This window comes from Mustela putorius, unplaced genomic scaffold (genome assembly GCF_011764305.1).
Source record: "Mustela putorius furo isolate JIRA1106 unplaced genomic scaffold, ASM1176430v1.1 tig00000580_pilon_pilon_pilon, whole genome shotgun sequence".
Lineage (NCBI taxonomy): Eukaryota > Metazoa > Chordata > Mammalia > Carnivora > Mustelidae > Mustela > Mustela putorius.
The window spans coordinates 2,070,370-2,089,048 of NW_025421423.1; the positions used below are offsets into that span (position 1 = coordinate 2,070,370).

General features: G+C 46.8%; 1 protein-coding gene across 1 annotated transcript; it reads left to right on the top strand.

The window, feature by feature from the left end:
* The first annotated feature begins 908 nt into the window (after positions 1–908).
* On the top strand, positions 909–18,446 carry POLR1E (RNA polymerase I subunit E). Its single transcript, XM_004747620.3, has 12 exons — positions 909–1,182; positions 1,752–1,855; positions 3,452–3,528; positions 5,527–5,612; positions 8,020–8,078; positions 8,842–8,986; positions 11,972–12,079; positions 12,679–12,775; positions 14,730–14,863; positions 15,778–15,859; positions 16,638–16,769; positions 17,970–18,446. The coding sequence occupies exons 1-12, from the start codon at positions 1,107–1,109 to the stop codon at positions 18,127–18,129; spliced, it is 1,260 nt and encodes a 419-aa protein (XP_004747677.1). The 5' UTR covers positions 909–1,106; the 3' UTR covers positions 18,130–18,446.
* The last annotated feature ends 233 nt before the right edge of the window (positions 18,447–18,679 follow it).

Sequence of the window (18,679 nt, forward strand, 5' to 3'; positions counted from 1 at the left end):
TTCAGTTCATTCAAGCCTAGGAGCCGTGACATCCCCAAAGCAATCCCTACCTACTGCACAGATCTTGGTTTTTTAAAATACCATTCCCTGGGCCACCTGGGTGGCTCAGTGGGTTAAGCCTCTGTTTTCGGCTCAGGTCATGATCTTGGGGTGCTGGGATTGAGCCCTCATCAGGCTCTCCTCTTTGTCTGCTGCTCTGCCTACTTGTGATCTCTCTCTCTGTGTCAAATAAAGAAAATATATTTTTTTTAAATACCACTCCCTACCAAAAGAAACCAGAATTCCTTGGAGAAAGGGGTGATTCAAGGGTTGGGGCAGGGAAACTCCAAGACCAGTGGAATTACCTTGTGCCAGAAAGTAAGGACTTGTTCAAAAAAAGGATGTGGACATGCTAAAAGTACCCAGAAGCCAACTTAATGGGGTTCCCACCGGCTCAATCTGATAAAACTTGAACTTGAAAATAAATGATAGTAGCAGATTCTAATCTGTTGAATAAAGTGGGAATCTACAAGTCTTGACTGATGTAAATAAATGAGTAAGTTGGTAGTGTGATGAACAGGGTCTTTATCTAGTTTTGAAGTATCTGCCCACAAAATAAGGGCCAGGTACAAAGGTTCTTTCTGCTGTAAAAACTTTATAGGGACAACTGGTGACGTCATTTGTTGAGTCCTGAAAGAAGACAATGTGGGTAGCAGAGATGAAAGGACCTGAGCTCTTGTTCTTCAAAAATACCCTGCTTCGAGTCCACGTTCTAGGGTCCTGCTTTGGCCTTTCTGCTGTCGTCACTGCCCTGATGTCACAGAACCCTTTCTGCGCAGGAGAGCTGCGGCGTATCAGAGAAGCCAGCAGAGGAGAGAACCCGGGCCCCCACCGCCTCTCCCAGCGGAGGGGCGGGGCGAAGAGTGGGCGGAGATGGCACGCCTCCGTGCTCTGGGGAAGAGGGAAAAGGGCGGTGTCGGGTGGGGCGGGGCCACGCCGTCTCCGCACGCGCAGGGCGGGGCTGATGAGGCCACGCCTCTTCCGCCTCGCCGTTCTGCCACAGCGCGTGGAGGGTTGACAGGCCCCGGGCCGGGTCTGTCTAAACTCGCGGCGTCGGAACTGGCGAGATGGCGGCTGAGGTGTTGCCGAGTGCGAGGTGGCTGTACTGTGGGGATCCCGTCGAGAGCCAGAGAGCAGTACTGGGTAAAGACTGCGGAGCCGGAGCAGAGTTCCCCGGAACTCCCTCCCTTTGGGTCTGGATGCCTCTACAGGCCTCCTGCCTCTGTCTTGCCCCTTTCCCAGCTGCGCCAAGACCCCCTCCAGTCTCCTCCACTCCTTGGGACTTGGCCAGGGCTCCTTTGTCATCCCACCAGCTTTCTGTCACCACCTCCCAGCTGGATGAGGACATTCCCAGACACCCTCCTCCCCAGGGCTGTACTAGTCACCCCGTCACTCACTCGCACCTGCCCAGCTTCATTCTCCACCAGGCAGAGATTTCCCCGTTTCTCTAGGTCTGGGCCAGGCCTCAGCTCCATTCCCCTAGTTATTTCCTTCCGTCCGTCGCAGCCCTTTGGCAGCAGTGGCTTCACTTCCCCATCACGTCTTCCCAGCTGAACCAGGACCTCCTTCAGTCCCTATTTAGGTCAGGACATGGACTTCCTTACCATTCCCATTCCTTCAGTCACTCCCTCCCAATAAACAGCCCAGCTCCTCCCCACCATATACCGTGGGTCCATCTACTCTCATCTCATTCTTGGGCTGCCATCTTACAGTCCAGTTCTCCAATGGGAAGTTGCAGAATCCAGGCAACATGCGTTTTACTTTGTACAAGAGCAGTGACTCCACAAACCCCAGGAAGAAGAGTCAGCGCATCCTGGTAAGTGCTGCAGTAACCAGCTGTCTCCCCTGGGCTGGTCTTGGCCCAGAGGGCCCTGGGTGTGGATGGGATGCAGGAGGGAGGGAGGGGAGTGGAGGGATAGCAGATGAGCCTTTAAAGAACTCCTGTGAGTCCCCAGCAGGTTAGGGTATGGGATAGGCTCCATTCAGTTACATACTTTTGGTGAAGTGGTGCCCTTTCCTTGATTTGTTCGTTCAGCAAGCTTTTTTTGAGCCCCCACTGTGGCCCGGTGCTGTAAGGTGCAAAGGGAACCGCTGAATCGCACCGGGCCACACTCGGGAGGAGCTCTTACTCTAGAGCAGGGTTTCTCAGCCTCAGCACTATTGTCCTTCTGACCGAGAGAATTCTCTGTTGTGGGCCAGACTGGTGCCTCACAGGATGTTCAGCACTTCTTCTTTGTGACACCTAGAATGTCACACGTTCCCAGATGCCCCCCAAGGGGATTTGCTGGGTTCAAAATGGCTGCTTTAGAGAGGTGAGAACTGGTTTTAAGCTCAGCAACTCATACAAGCAGACAAGCCAAGAGCTGAGGGAGGGAAGGTGAGTTTGAAGAAGTCTCCGCTTTCCAGTAGGCCTTCCTGGGGGAGGGACGCGGCAGAGCTGAGCTCTGAAGGATGGAGGACGGTTTGACAGCTGAGGTTTCGCAGTCCAAGTGAAGAGAGTAGCAAGGATAAACACAGGGAAGCAGGAAAGCTTGGCTGTGATTGAGATGGTGAATCGCCAGTTGGCGTAGTGCAGCCAGCGTGGATGGGAGCAGTCATGGGAGAGATGGGCGAAGAAATTCAGGAAGGGCTTGGACTTTGGGTCCAGGAGGTAGTTGACAGAACCGTTTTTTTGTTTTGTTTTGTTTTAAAGATTTTATTTATTTATTTGACAGACAGAGATCACAAGTAGTCAGAGAGGCAGGCAGAGAGCGAGAGAGGAGGAAGCAGGCTCCCTGCCAAGCAAAGAGCCTGATATTGGGCTCGATCCCAGGACCCTGGGATCATGACCTGAGCCGAAGGCAGAGGCTTTAACCCACTGAGCCACCCAGGCATCCCAACAGAACTGTTTTATTGCAAACCTCTAAGTGCTGGGAGCTGAGGACCTCTCTCCTAAGGCCTGAGGTACAGCTCCCCCAAGAACTTTTAAAACCAGCTAGAACCCAGCATTATCTGGGCCTTCCCTTTCAAAAGTCCTCTTGCCTTTCTCCCAAAGATGCCCCAGATTCACTTGGAGAGCGGGGCTGGATCATCTCCCAGAGGCTCTCTAGGTTTTTTGTTTGTTTTGTTTTTTTAAAGATTTTATTTATTTATTTGACAGAGATCACAAGTAGGCAGAGAGGCAGACAGAGATAGAGAGGAGGAAGCAGGCTCCCAGCTGAGCAGAGAGCCCGATGCGGGGCTCAATCCCAGGACCCTGGGATCATGACCCGAGCCGAATTAGAGGCTTTAACCCACTGAGCCACCCAGGCTCTCTAGTTCTAATCCACTTCGGTTTGGATTCTAAAGCTTTTGCCAATGTGGGAAGAGGGGACAAGATGCGTAATACGTTTCAACATTGGTTCTAGTGGTGCTTTTTCCCTTTTCATTTTAGGCTGCTGAAACAGACAGACTGTCCTACGTAGGAAACAATTTTGGGACTGGAGCTCTCAAGTGCAACACTCTGTGCAGGTAGGAGAAGGGATGGGAGAAGGGGAGGAGAGTGATGGTGAGCCTGGCACTGCTGGTTTTGGTCTTTATTTTAGGGGCAGTGGGGGAAATCTGGAGAGGTTTACCATGTCCTGTGTTCCCAGAATCAGGGGCCTTCACACCAGCATGCGGACATGCCTGAAAAGAAAAAAATGAGTTACATTTGTAGGATTTCCTAAAATCTCATTTATTTGTAGTTTTCTTTAAGATGATTTTTTAGGGGGCACCTGAGTGGGTCAGTGGGTTGGTCCTCTGCCTTTGGCTTGGGTCTTGATCCCAGGGTCCTGGGAACGAGCCCCACATCGAGCTTTCTGCTCAAGCAGGGAGCCTGCTTCCCCTTCTCTCTCTGCCTGCCTCTCTGCCTACTTGTGATCTCTCTGTCAAATAAAGAAAAATCTTTTTTAAAAAAAAGATAATTTTTTAGGGGTGCCTGCCTGGCTCAGTCAGTGTGAGCATCCAACTCTTGATCTCAGGGCTGTGAGTTTGAGTCCCACATTGGGAGCAGAGATTATTATTATTTTTTTAAAAGATTTTATTTATTTATTTGATAGACAGAGATCACAAGTAGGCAGAGAGACAGGCAGAGAGAGAGAGAAGAGGATACAGGCTCCCCACTGAGCAGAGAGCCTGACACGGGGCTCGATCTCAGTACCCTGGGATCAGGTGGGTTAAAGGCAGAGGCTTTAACCCACTGAGCCACCCAGGTGCCCCGGGAGCAGAGATTACTTAAAAAAATTCTGAATAATAAACATTTTAATTGAGACATAATATAACATGACATTAGTTTCAGGTGTACAGCATAACCATTAGTTATTCATATATGTTGCAAAATGGTCATCACAATAAGCAGTTATCCATTACCACACAGAGTCTATTTTTTCTTATGATGAGAACTTTTAAGATTTATTCTCTTAGCAACTTTCACATATGTAATATTGTTAACTTTCACATATATGATATTATTCATTTATATATAATATAATATTATATTATATATAATATATATATTATATATATATTATATATATATAATATATATATATATTATATATATATAATATATATAACAATATAATATTGTTAAATACAGTATTGTTAATTACATCCCCTTATTTATTTTGAACTGAAAGTACCTTTTGATCACCTTCATCACTTTGCAATATTCTTTATAACTGTTTGGTTCCCAAAAGGCGGCCTAATTAATAGACCAAAGCTTGCCAGAAGTTTCTGCTGGAACTAACAGGAAAAGGACCTGGTAGTGTCAAAGGCTCCAGGGTTTCCATACAGCTCTGCCACTGATCACCTGCTTTGGGCAACTCTGCCTTCCCTAAGCCCCAGGCTCCCCATCGGTGCAGTGATGATTGTCCACCCCAGCAGCCTGTGACTGTCAGGCACTGGTGTAACGCAGACAGTGTCCCTCTCATAGTACCCAGCAGTGAACCACAAAACAGACCCTTTCAAAGCCCCCATGGAACCACCCTGATAGAAGTCAGATTAATTTGTATATACTTAAAACTGTTTTAACACCACATCATGCCTTTCCAAAGATTCTCTAGTTCAGACTTGTCTCCCCATAATTCCCAAAGTTTTACTTGTCTTTGCCTCCATAAAATTTATGTGTGCAATAAATGTTAGTGTAATTCTAGATTCTTATATTTAAAAACCCCAAAGGGTTTCCCACTACGGCAGTGAGCCCAAGTATAATTGACTACCAGAATCACCTCGGAGCTTTTTTTTTTTCCCCTCTTTTTCCTTCCAGAACCACCTCGTGAGCTCCCTCATTCATTCTCTTCTTTCCCTCTCATGCTACGAATTGCTGCTGTAGGGGATTACTGTTCCTCAGCAGCAAGTGGTGTGTTCCTCAAGTGTATTGATTGGGGCAGAAGGACCAGTGAGAACTTTTAAATAGGAAAAAGGAAGTTGTATAAGCAGTATGTTTGAATAACCGATTGTCACTGATATTATTTCTACTTTATTCAGGCACTTTGTGGGAATTCTGAACAAGACTTCTGGCCAGATGGAGGTGTATGATGCTGAGTTGTTCAACATGCAGCCACTGTTTTCAGGTAGGGCCCAGTCATGAAGGCTCACAAAAACACTGCATGTTTTAGGTTTGTTAGATGAGTTAGTTTTTGATTTGTAAAACATATTTTGTAGTTATTTTTTAAAGGGTGCCTTCCTGCAAATATTTACTGGTGGCTTACTATGCTCCAGGCACAAGTTAGGGGTTGGAGACATCGCAAAACAGTCACAGGTCCTGTCTGTACAGCATTTACAGATTTGAGATCAGAAAATAGTCTTCTGGAAGCAATCTCATTCTTGATCTCCTAAAGCACTTTTCTCTTGACTGCTGTGATGCAGTGACCCTTTACACGTGGCTTTCTCTGTTGTGTGCATCTGCTTACCTTTTCAATGATGTTTTAGTCACTTTTGTATCTCCCTAGCTGCTCAATACATATTTCAGTGAATCAAAAAAAAAAAGGTGTTTTGTTTTGTTTTTTTAGATTTTATTTATTTATTTGGCAGACAGAGATCACAAGTAGTCAGAGAGGCAGGCAGAGAGAGAGAGGAGGAAGCAGGCTTCCTGCCAAGCAGAGATCCTGATGCGGGGCTCGATCCCAGGATCCTGGGATCATGACCTGAGCCGAAGGCAGAGGCTTTAACCCACTGAGCCACCCAGGCGCCCCCCACAAAAAATGTTTTAGTTAAAGCTGCTTGAACAGGTAAGCCTGACGATTCACAGACCTGTACCCCTGGGGCTAATAATTCATTATATGTTAATTTTTTAAAAAAACTACTTGAACAGTGATCAGAGCAGAATATTGGAGGGCATGTCTGATATTTTTTTCATTCAAAGGCCTTTCTTAACCCTTTGCTGTTCTAGTTGGAGTAGAGGTCTTAGGGTCTCTATCAGGTGATGGAAGTTACTTACAAGTTGGATAGTAATTTTCATGTTGATGAGAAGTCTCTATACTTTCTGTTTAGGAGAGAATCCATTTTTCCCCTAATTCAGTGGGAGAGCTTGTACTGCTTCTCTGCTTTGGCATCTGAGAATGCTCAGGTAGAGTGGAATCTTCCAGAATGATAGGTCAGAGGGTCAGACCCAAGGAACTCCTGTTCCCTAAACCTTAAATACTGAGAACCACAGTGGGGTGGGGGGTGTGGATGAGGAAGGATTGTTTATTGTCATGGTAGATCTACCTAATACCTTCTGAGGTAGTAATTCAGCTTTATTCCCTCAGCGCAATGGTGCCAGTCCTTTTAAGAATCTCAAAGACATGGACCTACTTCCCGGAAACTTATATAATATTTAAGAACATATATATGAGATTTTGCATATGATTGTAAAGGGCTCTTGAGTCCTGAAACCCATCTGTGACTTTCCTAGGGGTCCAGAATCTATAGGTTAAGAATTCCTTGCTTTTTTAATACAACTACATTTAAATTAATTCTCCAAATCCTTTTCTGACTTCTAAGGAGGCAGAGGAAATTATTCATTAACCTGTTGATCAAACAGATTTTTGTTTTTACATGTAAAAAAATTGTAAGTAATGGTTTATTTTAGCGAGCATAAATATATACACATACATACACAAATGCAACATTATTGATCCTTACTATGTGCTAGGCACTGTTCTAAGCACTTTCAGTGCATGTCATCATTTACTTCATGTAATAACCCTCTGGTGGTTTTATTGATGACGAAACTGGCACAGTTTGAAGGGGACATACTGCTGATATATATATGTATGTTATAATACAATATAATATAACTTATGTTATAATTATAATATCTTAGTACAAATAGTACAATTATATATTAGTAATAATATAATTATACAACTGTAATTATACATTATTAATATAATGTATATTATAATTACATTATGTTAAGTTATAATTATATTATATTATATATATATGTATATCTCATATATATGAACTGGCAGTGCAATTCAGATAAGGTCACTCTAGAGCTTATGCTCCTATCCACTACTGTGTCCTGCCCCTGTGTGAGTAGTTTATGGGAGATCAGAGAGAGCTTCATGTAAGTAACACATACCTCACATTTATATCTGCCTTTAGGTCTTTTGTAAGGAAGGCAAAACTATTTACTGGAAAGAGCTAAGGACTTGATTTCTAATCCTGTCTAGGCCACTGCCTGGTGAACTGACCTGGGACACATCATTTCATTGGGAGGCTTTTTCCTTATTTGTAAAACGAAGAGGTTGGATTAGATGACCTTTCATTTGACTCCTTAATTTATTCTCCATATCCTCTAACTGTATACTAAAGGCACAGACTAAATGTTCACAGAATCCATCATGTTAAACTCTGGGAAATCCTGCAGTAAAGAAATCTGATTTTCTTAGTTTCACCCTGAAGTAAATATTAATCACTGTTATAATCCGTGGTTCTTACAGCTTGCTTTTTATCCCCCTCTCTGTTTTTGCTTGTTTTGTGTTTTGACAGATGAATCAATTGAGAGTGAATTGACACAAGAGAGTCAGACCAAAAGTTTTAGAGAAAAGGTAAGTGTGACAGAACTGAGACATGGGAGCTGAAGCACGTTCCTTCTAGGACCGTGTTTCGCTGTGCAAAATGAGCTGGCTGAGCAGAGGGCTGCTCCCAGCTCATTGGGTCTGTGGTTCCCCAGACAGTCTACCTGCAGAGACCTCTCAGCCTCACGGAGCACTGTCATTCCGTCTGGGGCAGCAAGACACAGCTCCATGCCGGTGTTCAGAACTGGGTCACTGGGCTGACATAGGTGTAGTGTAACACTTGATTTTGGATTTAATGCAAGTTGCAGAAAATACTGGTTGTAGCCTGGAAGCTCTCACATTAAAATAAAGTAAACTTCAGGATTTACAGCGTGGGTGATCTCACCCCAGATGGCAAGTCAGCTGAGGCTTCAGCACTGCCTGGAGCACTGTATTGAGAAGGACGTGAGACTGTCCTCAGGCTCAGTGGGAGAGAGTGAGTGATAAGCAACATCTGCTGTGAGTGTAGGGCTGGAAGATGGTAGGCTGTGCGTGGAATTTACCAATCCTCAGTCTAGTCCAGGCTTTCTCCGTGCAAATGGACACCATTGATTTATAAATAGCCCATGACAGTTTACAAAGCGAGTACTTGGATCTGTTAATACAAGCCTTTGCGATAGAAAGGTATGAGTCCCCCCAGTTCACAGGTGAGGGAGTCCTGGCTCAGAAAGGTGGAGAGTTTCCCCACAGTCACACAGCTAGGAGCAGTAGTGCCCAGCCTGTCCCCAGACAAACCAGATTTGTCGCTGCACAGATGGATTCTTGTATCGAAGCCTTTGGAACCACCAAACAGAAGCGGGCTTTGAACTCCAGAAGAATGAACAAAGTTGGCAGTGAATCTCTCAACTGTGCAGTCGCTAAAGCTGCGGAGAATATTATTGATGCAAAGGGTGTGACCGGTAAGCGGCTGGGACTCGGGATAAGAGTCTGCTCACAGAGCCTGCTTCCTCTTCTCTTGAGATCTTTTACCTGCCCCACAGATGGAAATAATGGGCATCAGGGCTGGATTCCTTCCTGCCTTTCCCTGCGTGCCTCCTTGGGGAACAGACTCTGGATATAGTAAGACACGTCTGCCTGTAGGGAGGTCACAGTCAGGTAGAGGAGACCAGTGCAGGGACGGGTGTGTGTGCGCTGTGTCTTGGGCACCAGGGTTCCAGTTGGCAGGGTGCAGAGGGAGAAGACCTCGGTCTCGGGGTGGTCACAGGGAGGTTTGGGGCAAGAAAACTGGTGTGAGGATGATGAACTGAGACAGTGCTTCACTATGGGATCAGCGGATCTTTTTCTATTCCTAAACTAATGAGCAGCTTGAGCATTTAATTACATTATTTAAAAATGTGTTTATTGCTCAGATGCATTGTAAGAACATAAAAGAAAGTTTACATAAGAGCAGTTTTTCTATTAAAATGGGATTTTAGGGGCGCCTGGGTGGCTCAGTGGTTAGGCCTCTGCTTTTGGCTCAGGTCATGATCTCTAGTCCTGGGATCGAGCTCTGAATCGGGCTCTCTGCTCAGCAGGGAGCCTACTTCCCCCTCTCTCTCTCTCTGCCTGCCTCTCTGCCTACTTGTGATCTCTCTCTGTCAAATAAATAAATAAAACCTTTAAAAAAATAAGTAAAGTAAAACGGGATTTTAGGGGTGCCTGGATGATTCATTTCGTTAAGTGGATGACTCTTGATCTCAGCTCAGGTCTTCATCTCAGGGTTGTGAGTTCAAGCCCTGTGCTAGGCTCTTATGCTGGGCGAGGAGCCTACCTAAAAATAAATAATAAAATAAAATGGAATTTTAGTAGTTTTTGACAATCTTTTTAAACCCTGAGATTATATAAATATTTCCCTATGTTTTCTTTCAGTATTTTCACAATTTTACTTTTAACATTTAAATCTTAATGAAGTCTTTTTGGCATATGGTACAGACCTAATTTTATATCTTCCAAAGGATTAGCCAGCTATCCCCAGCTCCTTTTTTGGTAGATGATTTAAAAAGTCTTCCTTCTCACTTGAGCACATTCTGTCTGTTCTGTTCAGTTGTCCTTTCTGCTCCTAGGGCAGCACCAGGCTCTGGATTTCAGTAGCCTCATCTTCCAGCTTGTTTTCTGATGGGACAAATTCCTCCATCCCTCCTTATTTTTGACAAACATTGGTTAGAGTAGCATGCCTTTTTTTCCCAGGTGATCTTAAGAATTACTTTGTCAAATTGCCTCAAAATTCCATTGAGAATAATATGGAGAGAATCAACATCTTCTTTACAATATTATATTTTCTTATCTGGAACATAGAAGTATGTGTCTCTACTTATTTGAAAGCATAAATAAACTTTTGAATTTTTTTGTTCAGTTGACTCTCAGCTGTCAAAGGACATTTAAAAAGAAAAGAAAAAGGAGCACCTGGGTGGCTCAGTTGGTTGAGCATCATGATTTAAGCCCAGGTCATGACCCCATGATCCTTGTATCGAGCCCCACATGGGTCCCTGCTCAGTGGGGAGTCTGCTTCTCCCTCTCCCTCTGCCCTTTCCCCTACCTGTGCTCTGTCTCCCAAATAAATAAAATAAAATAAAAACAGGGGCACCTGGGTGGCTCAGTCATTGGGCATCTGCCATCACCTTGGGTCATGATCCCAGAGTCCTGGGATTGAGCCCAGCATCCGTCTCCCTGCTCCATGGGAAGCCTGCTTCGCCCTCTCCCACTCTCCCTGCTTCTGTTCCCTCTCTCGCTGTTGTCTATGTCAAATAAATAGATAGAATCTTTAAAAAAAAAAAAAAACCCATGGGGTGCCTGAGTGGCTCAGTGGGTTAAGCCTCCGCTTTCAGCTCAGGTCATGATCTCAGGGTCCTGGGATCAAGCCCCACATTGGGCTCTCTGCTCAGCAGGGAGCCTGCTTCTCCCTCTCTCTGCCTGCCTCTCTGCCTACTTATGATCTCTCTCTGTCAAATAAATGAATAATATCTTTTAAAAAAAGCACATCTTAAAAAACAAAAGAATTCACTCATTTCTCATCATTTTACCAGATGAACTATTAGAATGTTCCTGTATTCCTCTCTTTCCATGTTTATATGGACTTGCTTAATTCTTTTTTTAATACAATTTTTTTCTTTCTTAAATTTTTAAAATTTATTTGACAGAGAGAGACAACAGTGAGAGAGGGAACATAAGCAAGGGGAGTGGGAGAGGGTGAAGCAGGCTTTCTGCTGAGCAGGGAGCCCAGTATGGGGCTCGATCCCAGGCCCCTGGGATCATGACCAGAGCTGAAGGCAGGCACTCAATGACTGAGCCACACAGATGCCCAAATAATTCTTTTTTTTTTTTTTTAACAATTTCATTTATTTATTAGAGAGAGAGGGACAGCACAAGCAGGGGAAGCAGCAGGCAGAGAGAAGCAGGCTTCCTGCTGAGCAGGGAGCCCGATATGAGGCCCAATCCTAGGACCCTGGGATCATGACCCAGGCTGAAGTCAGATACTTAACTGACTGAGCCACCCAGGCATCCTGGCTTACTTAGTCCTTATGTGGTTTTTCTTATAGGGTCGTTCACGGTTTTATATTTTGATTTTTCGTTTTTACTCACAGTTTGTGGGGTTTTCTAGACGTTAAGCCATGGATGGCTCTCTTCCTCACTTTTAGCTTCTCTTATATTGTAAATATTTATTAGCTCACCTGTCCCTGCCAGCTATTGTGTGGGCTGCTTGAGGGGAGCCGTGCTGCGTGTGCCTTCTCCAGGGCCTGGTTAGGTTTGTGTTATGAGTGGATGTCAGCCTGGTCAAGCCGCATTGGCAGAAGCATCCCGATTGGGAGTTTCTGGGCCAATTAATCTTGAGTACATGAGTTATAGAGTACTGGGGAGCCTGAACCCAAACAGCATGATACAGCACCATCTCTTCCTTTATTGAAAAGCTCTGGTCAATGACGCCATCCATGACGACCTGCAGGATGATTCCCTCTACCTTCCTCCCTGCCACGCTGATGCCGCCAAGCCTGAAGACGTGTATAAGTTTGAAGACCGTATCCTTGTTGCAGTAGAAATGCTGCTTTATTTCCCAAGTTGAGAGGCGCACACATGAGTGGGCAGACAGGCTCTCTGAGGACGTTGCTGGTCCCATCACGCTCACAGAAGTACTCGCCCTGGCGCCATTGCTGGGAAGTCAGCTAGGCTTCCTCACCAGCTCTGGGACCGGCCCTCAGCCCCTGGGAGTCCAGCCCATTCCTCAGCAAAGTGCCAGATACCCTCAAGCTCAGCCTTGGCGGATGAGGGGGGCCCTCTCTGTGGGTGGTCAAAATAAGACTTTCACATCAGCCCTAAGTCTAGGGCAAACGGATCTGTAAAAGGTAGAGCATAGAATTTTCCTACTGGTCGGTCTAGTCGGGGAAAATAACTGCAGTGGCTTTGTAATCAGCTGAGGAGGCAGAAAAGCCCCAGCAGGGAATGGACTCTGGGCTAGGAGTCTGGAGAACCGATTCCCTGCGCTCAGCCCCCTCATACTGTGTGGTCTTCCCCAGTCTGGGCCTCAACTTTCCCATCTCTAACATGGGGCCACTCTGAGGTGAGCAAGCTCGTTAGATGTTTCCTTTTTGGTCAGTTTATGATCTTGACCTGTCACTAGTTCTGTCCACTGCGGAGTATGAAGCTCTTCAGAGCCCCTCCGAAGCTTTCAGGAATGTCTCCTCAGAGGAAATACTGAAGATGATTGAAGAGAACAGGTACCCTGGGGTAGATGGAGTGTCTGAGGCAGTGATGTCAGAACACGACAGTAGTCAGACATGAAGCGGACCTTTAGGGATGTCCGTTGGTAGGGGTGTATGTCTTTTCAACATTTGAACATGAATGAGCCAGTGTTTTCTTGAAAATGTTTCAGGCCTCTGTCCCAAAGCTGTGGGTGGCATTCAGTGGGGAGAGAGGTAGCTTCTGAGTGCATGGCGCCTTTGGCTGAGCAGAGGGTGGTGAGGCCTTGTGGTGTGGGGCTTGGAGCCGGAGCTGGCCTGGTGTCCCCAGTGTTATGTTGACAGTGGGGGCAGGGCCCAGGTGCCAACCTGTGACTAGGTGCCAGTGGACACTTCATACATAAAGTCACTTTTTTTTTATTTTTAATTTTTAAACTTTTTTTTTTTTTAAAGATTTTATTTATTTATTTGACAGAGATCACAAGTAGGCAGAGAAGCAGGCAGAGAGAGGAGGAAGCAGGCTCCCCGCTGAGCAGAGAGCACAATTCAGGGCTCAATCCCAGGACCCTGAGATCATGACCTGAGCCAAAGGCAGAGGCTTTAACCCACTGAGCTACCCAGGCGCCCCATAAAGTCACTTTATACACAAGTCACTTTACACACTTTATACATAAAGTCAAATTTATGGGGGCACCCTGATGGCTCAGTTGGCTAAGGGTCTGACTCTTGATTTCAGCTCAGGTCACGATCTCAGGGTCGTGAGATCAAGCCCCCGCTTCCAACCCTGCACTTACCAGGGAGTCTGCTGCTTTCCCTCTCTCTCCCTCTGCCCTTCCCCCGTTTGTGTGCGTGCTCGCCCTCTAAAAGAAATAAATAAATCTTTTAAAAAAGTTAACTAATTTAAGTAGTGTGTATTTTAAAATACTCAGATTATCTCCCCTGTCTCCTTTAGTCCTTCAAGCAGCTTTTCTTTTATAATGACAGTGGAATTTTCTTACTTTTTGCGTTTTTTTCTTTTAATAATTTCATCTTGAGAAAATGAAAAATTGTCAACCCTGAGTTGGTTCCCAAGTTTTCAAGAGTGCTTTTTTTGGTTTTTGTTCCAAAGATACATGTGTAGAAAAGCTTATTCCTGGTTCTTGGTTGTCTTCGTGTAACTGTGGCTGCACAGCAGGTACAGGAATGAGCTCTCGGGTGAGAGTCTGGAGAACAGAGTCCCTGAGCTCTGCCGGAGGTACTGTGTGATCTTTCCTCTCAGAGCCTCAGTTTTCTTATCTGTGAAATGAGGCTGCTGTAAGATGACCTTGAAGAGCCTTCTCACCTCTGAGTCCAGGATCCTCCCGGTGGTGGAACAGTACATAAAAATAACGGCTAACACTGAAGGAGCTCTTACGTGTGCCAAGTACTATTCTAAACACTCTCCTTGCATTGTCTCATTCAATGCACCAAAAAATCCTAGGAGGAGGCTACTATCTTTATCCTAAATTTTTAGGCGGAGATGGTGTACAGAGATGTATAGAATATAGAGACTTGTCTAAGCCACTAAATGGCAGAGAGGGGGTTCAAACCCAGGCAGTCTAACTCAAGAGCCTGGGCCCCCAAGCACAACATCAGGATGGGGTGGACTGTCTGGCAGTCAACTGTGTTGGCGGACTGTGCCAAGTCTGTTCTGCTGCCTACGAATAAAGTTCTATTGGAACACAGCCGTGGCCATTCATTTGTGTATGATTAATGGCTGCTCTTGCACTACAGGGGCAGCTCTGAGTAGATGCAGTAGAGACCATAGGGCCCACAGAGGCTGGAATATTTATTGTCTAGCCCTTTAGTGCCCTAGCCCTGTGCTTGCCGTGTTACAAGGAGCATTAGCAGAATGGCCCTTCCTGTTGTGTATCAGCTGTGGCAGATGCCCGCTGTTTTCATTGTGAGAGCGGGAGTGGCTCCTGACAGCTGGTCTTAATTTTCCTCCCTTGCCCACCCCCCGTCCTCCTTTTAGTCACTGCTCCTTTGTCATAGAAGCGTTGAAGTCTTTGCCATCAGATGAGGAGAGCCGAGACCGCCAGGCCCGATGCATATGGTTTCTGGACACGCTCATCAAATTTCGGGCACAGAAAGTGATTAAGCGGAAAAGTAAGTAGACATTTTATTCTAGTTATTTCCAGCCTGTTATTTGTCTCTTAGACCGGCTCTGATGAGAGAAGAAAATGCCTATGCTTGTGCCAATCTTTAGTTCTGTGTAACGGGTTCCTGTGGGTGCCACCAGCATGCCGAGACGATTGCCCTGGCTCTTTCCTCATCTGAAAGTGGGGGCAGGCTGGGTTGTACGAGTGTTCAGAGCTCACATTGACTGCTCTTTCTTCTGCATTGGGAAAAGTATGTATCCAGTCAAATCAGATGAAAATTTTAAGAGACGGTTGGACAAATGTCAATCCTGTGGGGAGAAAAATCGGCTTTGTTCACATGAAGGCCAGTGGCAAGGGCTGTGTTGTGTCAGCTAATTTCCGACTGAGAAAGAAGAGAGTCCATTTCCCCCTGGTGATCTGTGTCACCTACAGTGAGGGCCACAGCAGGCGTGGGGGGGTGCCCCACAATCCTATCTCCCCCGAGTTGGAAAACCACCTGTGGTTTCAGGCCCAAGCTGGTGCTGTCTCATTACAGTGCTGGAGCTCCCAAGAGTCTGTATGTTGTCGGTACTTGGCTGTTGCTCATTTGCATGTTCCAGTCGCCCTTTCCCTCTCCCTGGGCTTTTGCCACAGTCTGTGTTGCATCTTATGAATTCTGTGACTTCAGGCCTCATCAGAGTCTGTTCCTCCTTCTCACCGCTGCCCCGTCACAGATGTCTGTCACGCGCAGGCGGCCTGCAGGCTGAAGTATCCTGAGCACATTTGCATTGGCAGGTGGCTGTCCTGGTTCACGGGCCCCTGCTTCTCTTCCCACATGGTTCTGTTCCTTGTGGTGGCGCAGCTGTTGTCCTCTTGTCCCAGCTCACGGAGGAGGTGTGGTACGAGGGTTTGGAAATGCACAAACTCACCTTTGTGTTGCAGGTGCCCTGGGACCTGGAGTCCCCCACATCATCAACAGCAAACTGCTGAAGCACTTCACTTGCTTGACCTACAACAATGGCAGGTCAGTGCTTGATTTCTGGGGCTTGACTTCCGGGGCTTCTGCCTGTAGAGGAGAAAGCAGGCTGAAAGGGTTGGGCAGGGGCACTAGAGCATGCATTGGCTTCCTTGCCACAGACACTGCTGAGGGGAGCACTCATGGCCATTTGCCCGGGCCGGGGGTCAAGGTAGTTGAGGAAACCCTACATATTACATGCTTTGTGCCCCCTTGGAGAAGTTCCCGTGAGCAGCTCTAGGAAGCCTGCCATGGAGACTTCTTTCGAGGAATCCTTCCTCATACCCCACAGAACCAGTGTTCCATGGGAAGGCAGTGGAGCAGAAAAGCATAGGCCAGTGTGATGAGTTTGGGGAAAGGACTCAGAGCAGCATATCTGGTGCTCTTTCCTGCCCTTGGCTCAGAATGTGTTTCCTGCTCTGAGTGTGCTTGGAAACATCAGCAACTGGGTTTGGGATGACTGTTTTCCCAGCAACCTAGCTGAGCAGTGGGGTCAGGCTCTGAGGGTCCGTCCTTACCACTGCGAGACTCTAACTCTGCCTGGGGAAAGTATACATGTGGCTTTCTTTGTCCCACCTGGAGGGGATGCTGGGTTGCCTCACTGCTCCACTGTGTGTGACGGCGTGGGCACCATGACAGGACCTCGAATGGTGCTCAACTTTCTTTTCTTCTCCCCAAGATGGGAAGACATCGCGTGTGTATGAGAACAGGCTTGGGTGTTTTTATTTTGCTCTCAGAATAGTCATCTTAAGCAATGTCTCTCCTTTTACTGCCACTGCCTTTGCAGCCTGCGGAACTTGATTTCAGATTCTATGAAGGCAAAGATCACTGCATATGTCATCATACTTGCCTTGCACATAAGCAACTTCCAGATTGACCTGACAGTGTTACAGAGAGACTTGAAGCTCAGTGAGAGAAGGTGAGTGGCACGGAATTACAATCCCTGCGGGGGCTTGATGTATTTCTAGTACTACCGGAAAGCAGGATGTGCCATCGAGGGAACTGGGGATGTGTTGTATGGGCAGGATTTGGGACCAGGGGACAGTTGTCAGTGCCCGAGTGAGTAAACAGATGAGCAACCAGACATTTTGGAGTAAGCCTTGTCTTGTGAGGTGTAGTGTTAAGTCTGTGATGATCTCAGTGATTTCCCTACAAAACAACAGGAGAACCCTCAGTTAGAGAAGTCAGTGACTTTCCCAGGCTCACACAGCCAAGAAGGGGAATAGTTGGCCTTCAGGCCTGAGGCTTCCCATAGCATTCTGTCCCTGTATACACAAGCAATCTCGGAATTACTGTCACTGGGGAGAGGAGGCCTATATGGTCCAAGGGGTGGAGCCCAGGGCTGGGCGTTGTAAGAGAACCCAATCTCAGCTTAGCAAAAAGAACTTTCTCTGAGCCAGATGCAAGGGGCTGCCAGGCGCGGTGTGGGAAGCACAGTGGGGCTGCCATTTGCCAGGGACGTCACACAGCTTCTGTGACCCGGCAGCCCTGCTGAGCAGCAGGGACAGACTGGGAGGGTCCTGGAAGAGTTGGCAGAGTTGTGGTTTTGGGCCCTTTCCAGCCCTGCCAGGAGGAATTCAGACTAAGTAGGAGGCCAAACTTCCAGGATCATGAACTGCGAATATGTTGGCCTCTGTCGGTGGTTTCGGGGCATCTGGCATCCAAGGCTGCCAGTGTTCCAGGAGAGCCTCTGAGAACACCTCTGTCTGGACTCTTGTAGCAGTCCCTGGCGGGATTCTCCTGAGGGCTGTCCATAGAAGGCATTCTCACAGGCAGTGAGTTTGAAAATAAAAGAGAAAAAAGGTACTTGGAGCCTGTAAAAGCTCTACCAAAATTCTAGCAAATGCTCGGTCCTGGTTATCAGAAGTAAACAGAGTTGTTAATGGTGTCAGGATAGCCTGGTTTTCCATCACATATATGGATATTTTCTAATGACGAGACATCAAATTGAAATTGTCTTTCTGATGACTCTGGATCTTGTTTCCTTCTCTGCTTTGCTCTGGGGGCCATGTTGGGGATTCTTCGTGGCCAGGAGCATGATGTGCTGCTCCCTCCTGTCAAGCCTCCCTGAGCAGACCTGAGGACGTTCTCCCCCATTTGTTCTGTGTTTGTTCCTTAGGATGATGGAGATCGCGAAAGCCATGAGACTGAAGATCTCTAAAAGAAGGGTGTCTCTAGCAGCTGGCAGGGAGGAGGATCACAAAATGGGCACCCTGTCCATCCCACTGCCTCCAGCCCAGACCTCGGAACGCCAGTCCAAGCGGAGGAGAATCACCTAGACGTTTGCTTTCTGCATGGAGCATTTTGGCCACACACAGCCACTACTTCTTTTCATTTCCATTTTTATTTTTAAAATGAAAAGAAAAAGAAGCCTTGCCTTGGCATGGGTATGAAGCCAGAAGGCAGCATCTCAAGTTGTGCTGTGTACAGTGATGGCCCTGTTGGACTTGACCTCTCTTTGGTGCGGCTGTGATTGTGAATGGCAGCCAGTTCAGTGGGAGGGTGGGGCCTGGGGAGGTCAGAGTTGGCAGATCTTACCAGCTGCACCCTGGGGCACATCTAATGGATAATGTTAATAAAGAGAAATGTGAAGGGCCCCTGGAGTGCATAGTGAGGAGGTTACAGCCCAGCTGGGCTGGGAAGAGGCCTTAGGCATTAGTAGCTAAGCATGGGCCGCCCCGCCATGGGGGTGCCAAAGGGGCCCCGTGAACTTGAGGCTGCCATCAGAAGTGGAGCCAAATCAGAGGATGTGATCAGCCCCTTCGGTCGCTCTGCCTGGCTCAGGCCACACAGAGGCAGGGGGCAGCTCTGAAAGCTCCTTCCTGAGAG

Excerpts from the sequence above, each read along its gene's own strand:
- POLR1E (XM_004747620.3), top strand. The coding sequence starts at position 1,107 with ATGGCGGCTGAGGTGTTGCCGAGTGCGAGGTGGCTGTACTGTGGGGAT. Across the intron at positions 8,987-11,971 it reads TGATGCAAAGGGTGTGACCG|CTCTGGTCAATGACGCCATC; the intron begins GTAAGCGGCTGG and ends TTTATTGAAAAG. Across the intron at positions 16,770-17,969 it reads TTGAAGCTCAGTGAGAGAAG|GATGATGGAGATCGCGAAAG; the intron begins GTGAGTGGCACG and ends TTTGTTCCTTAG.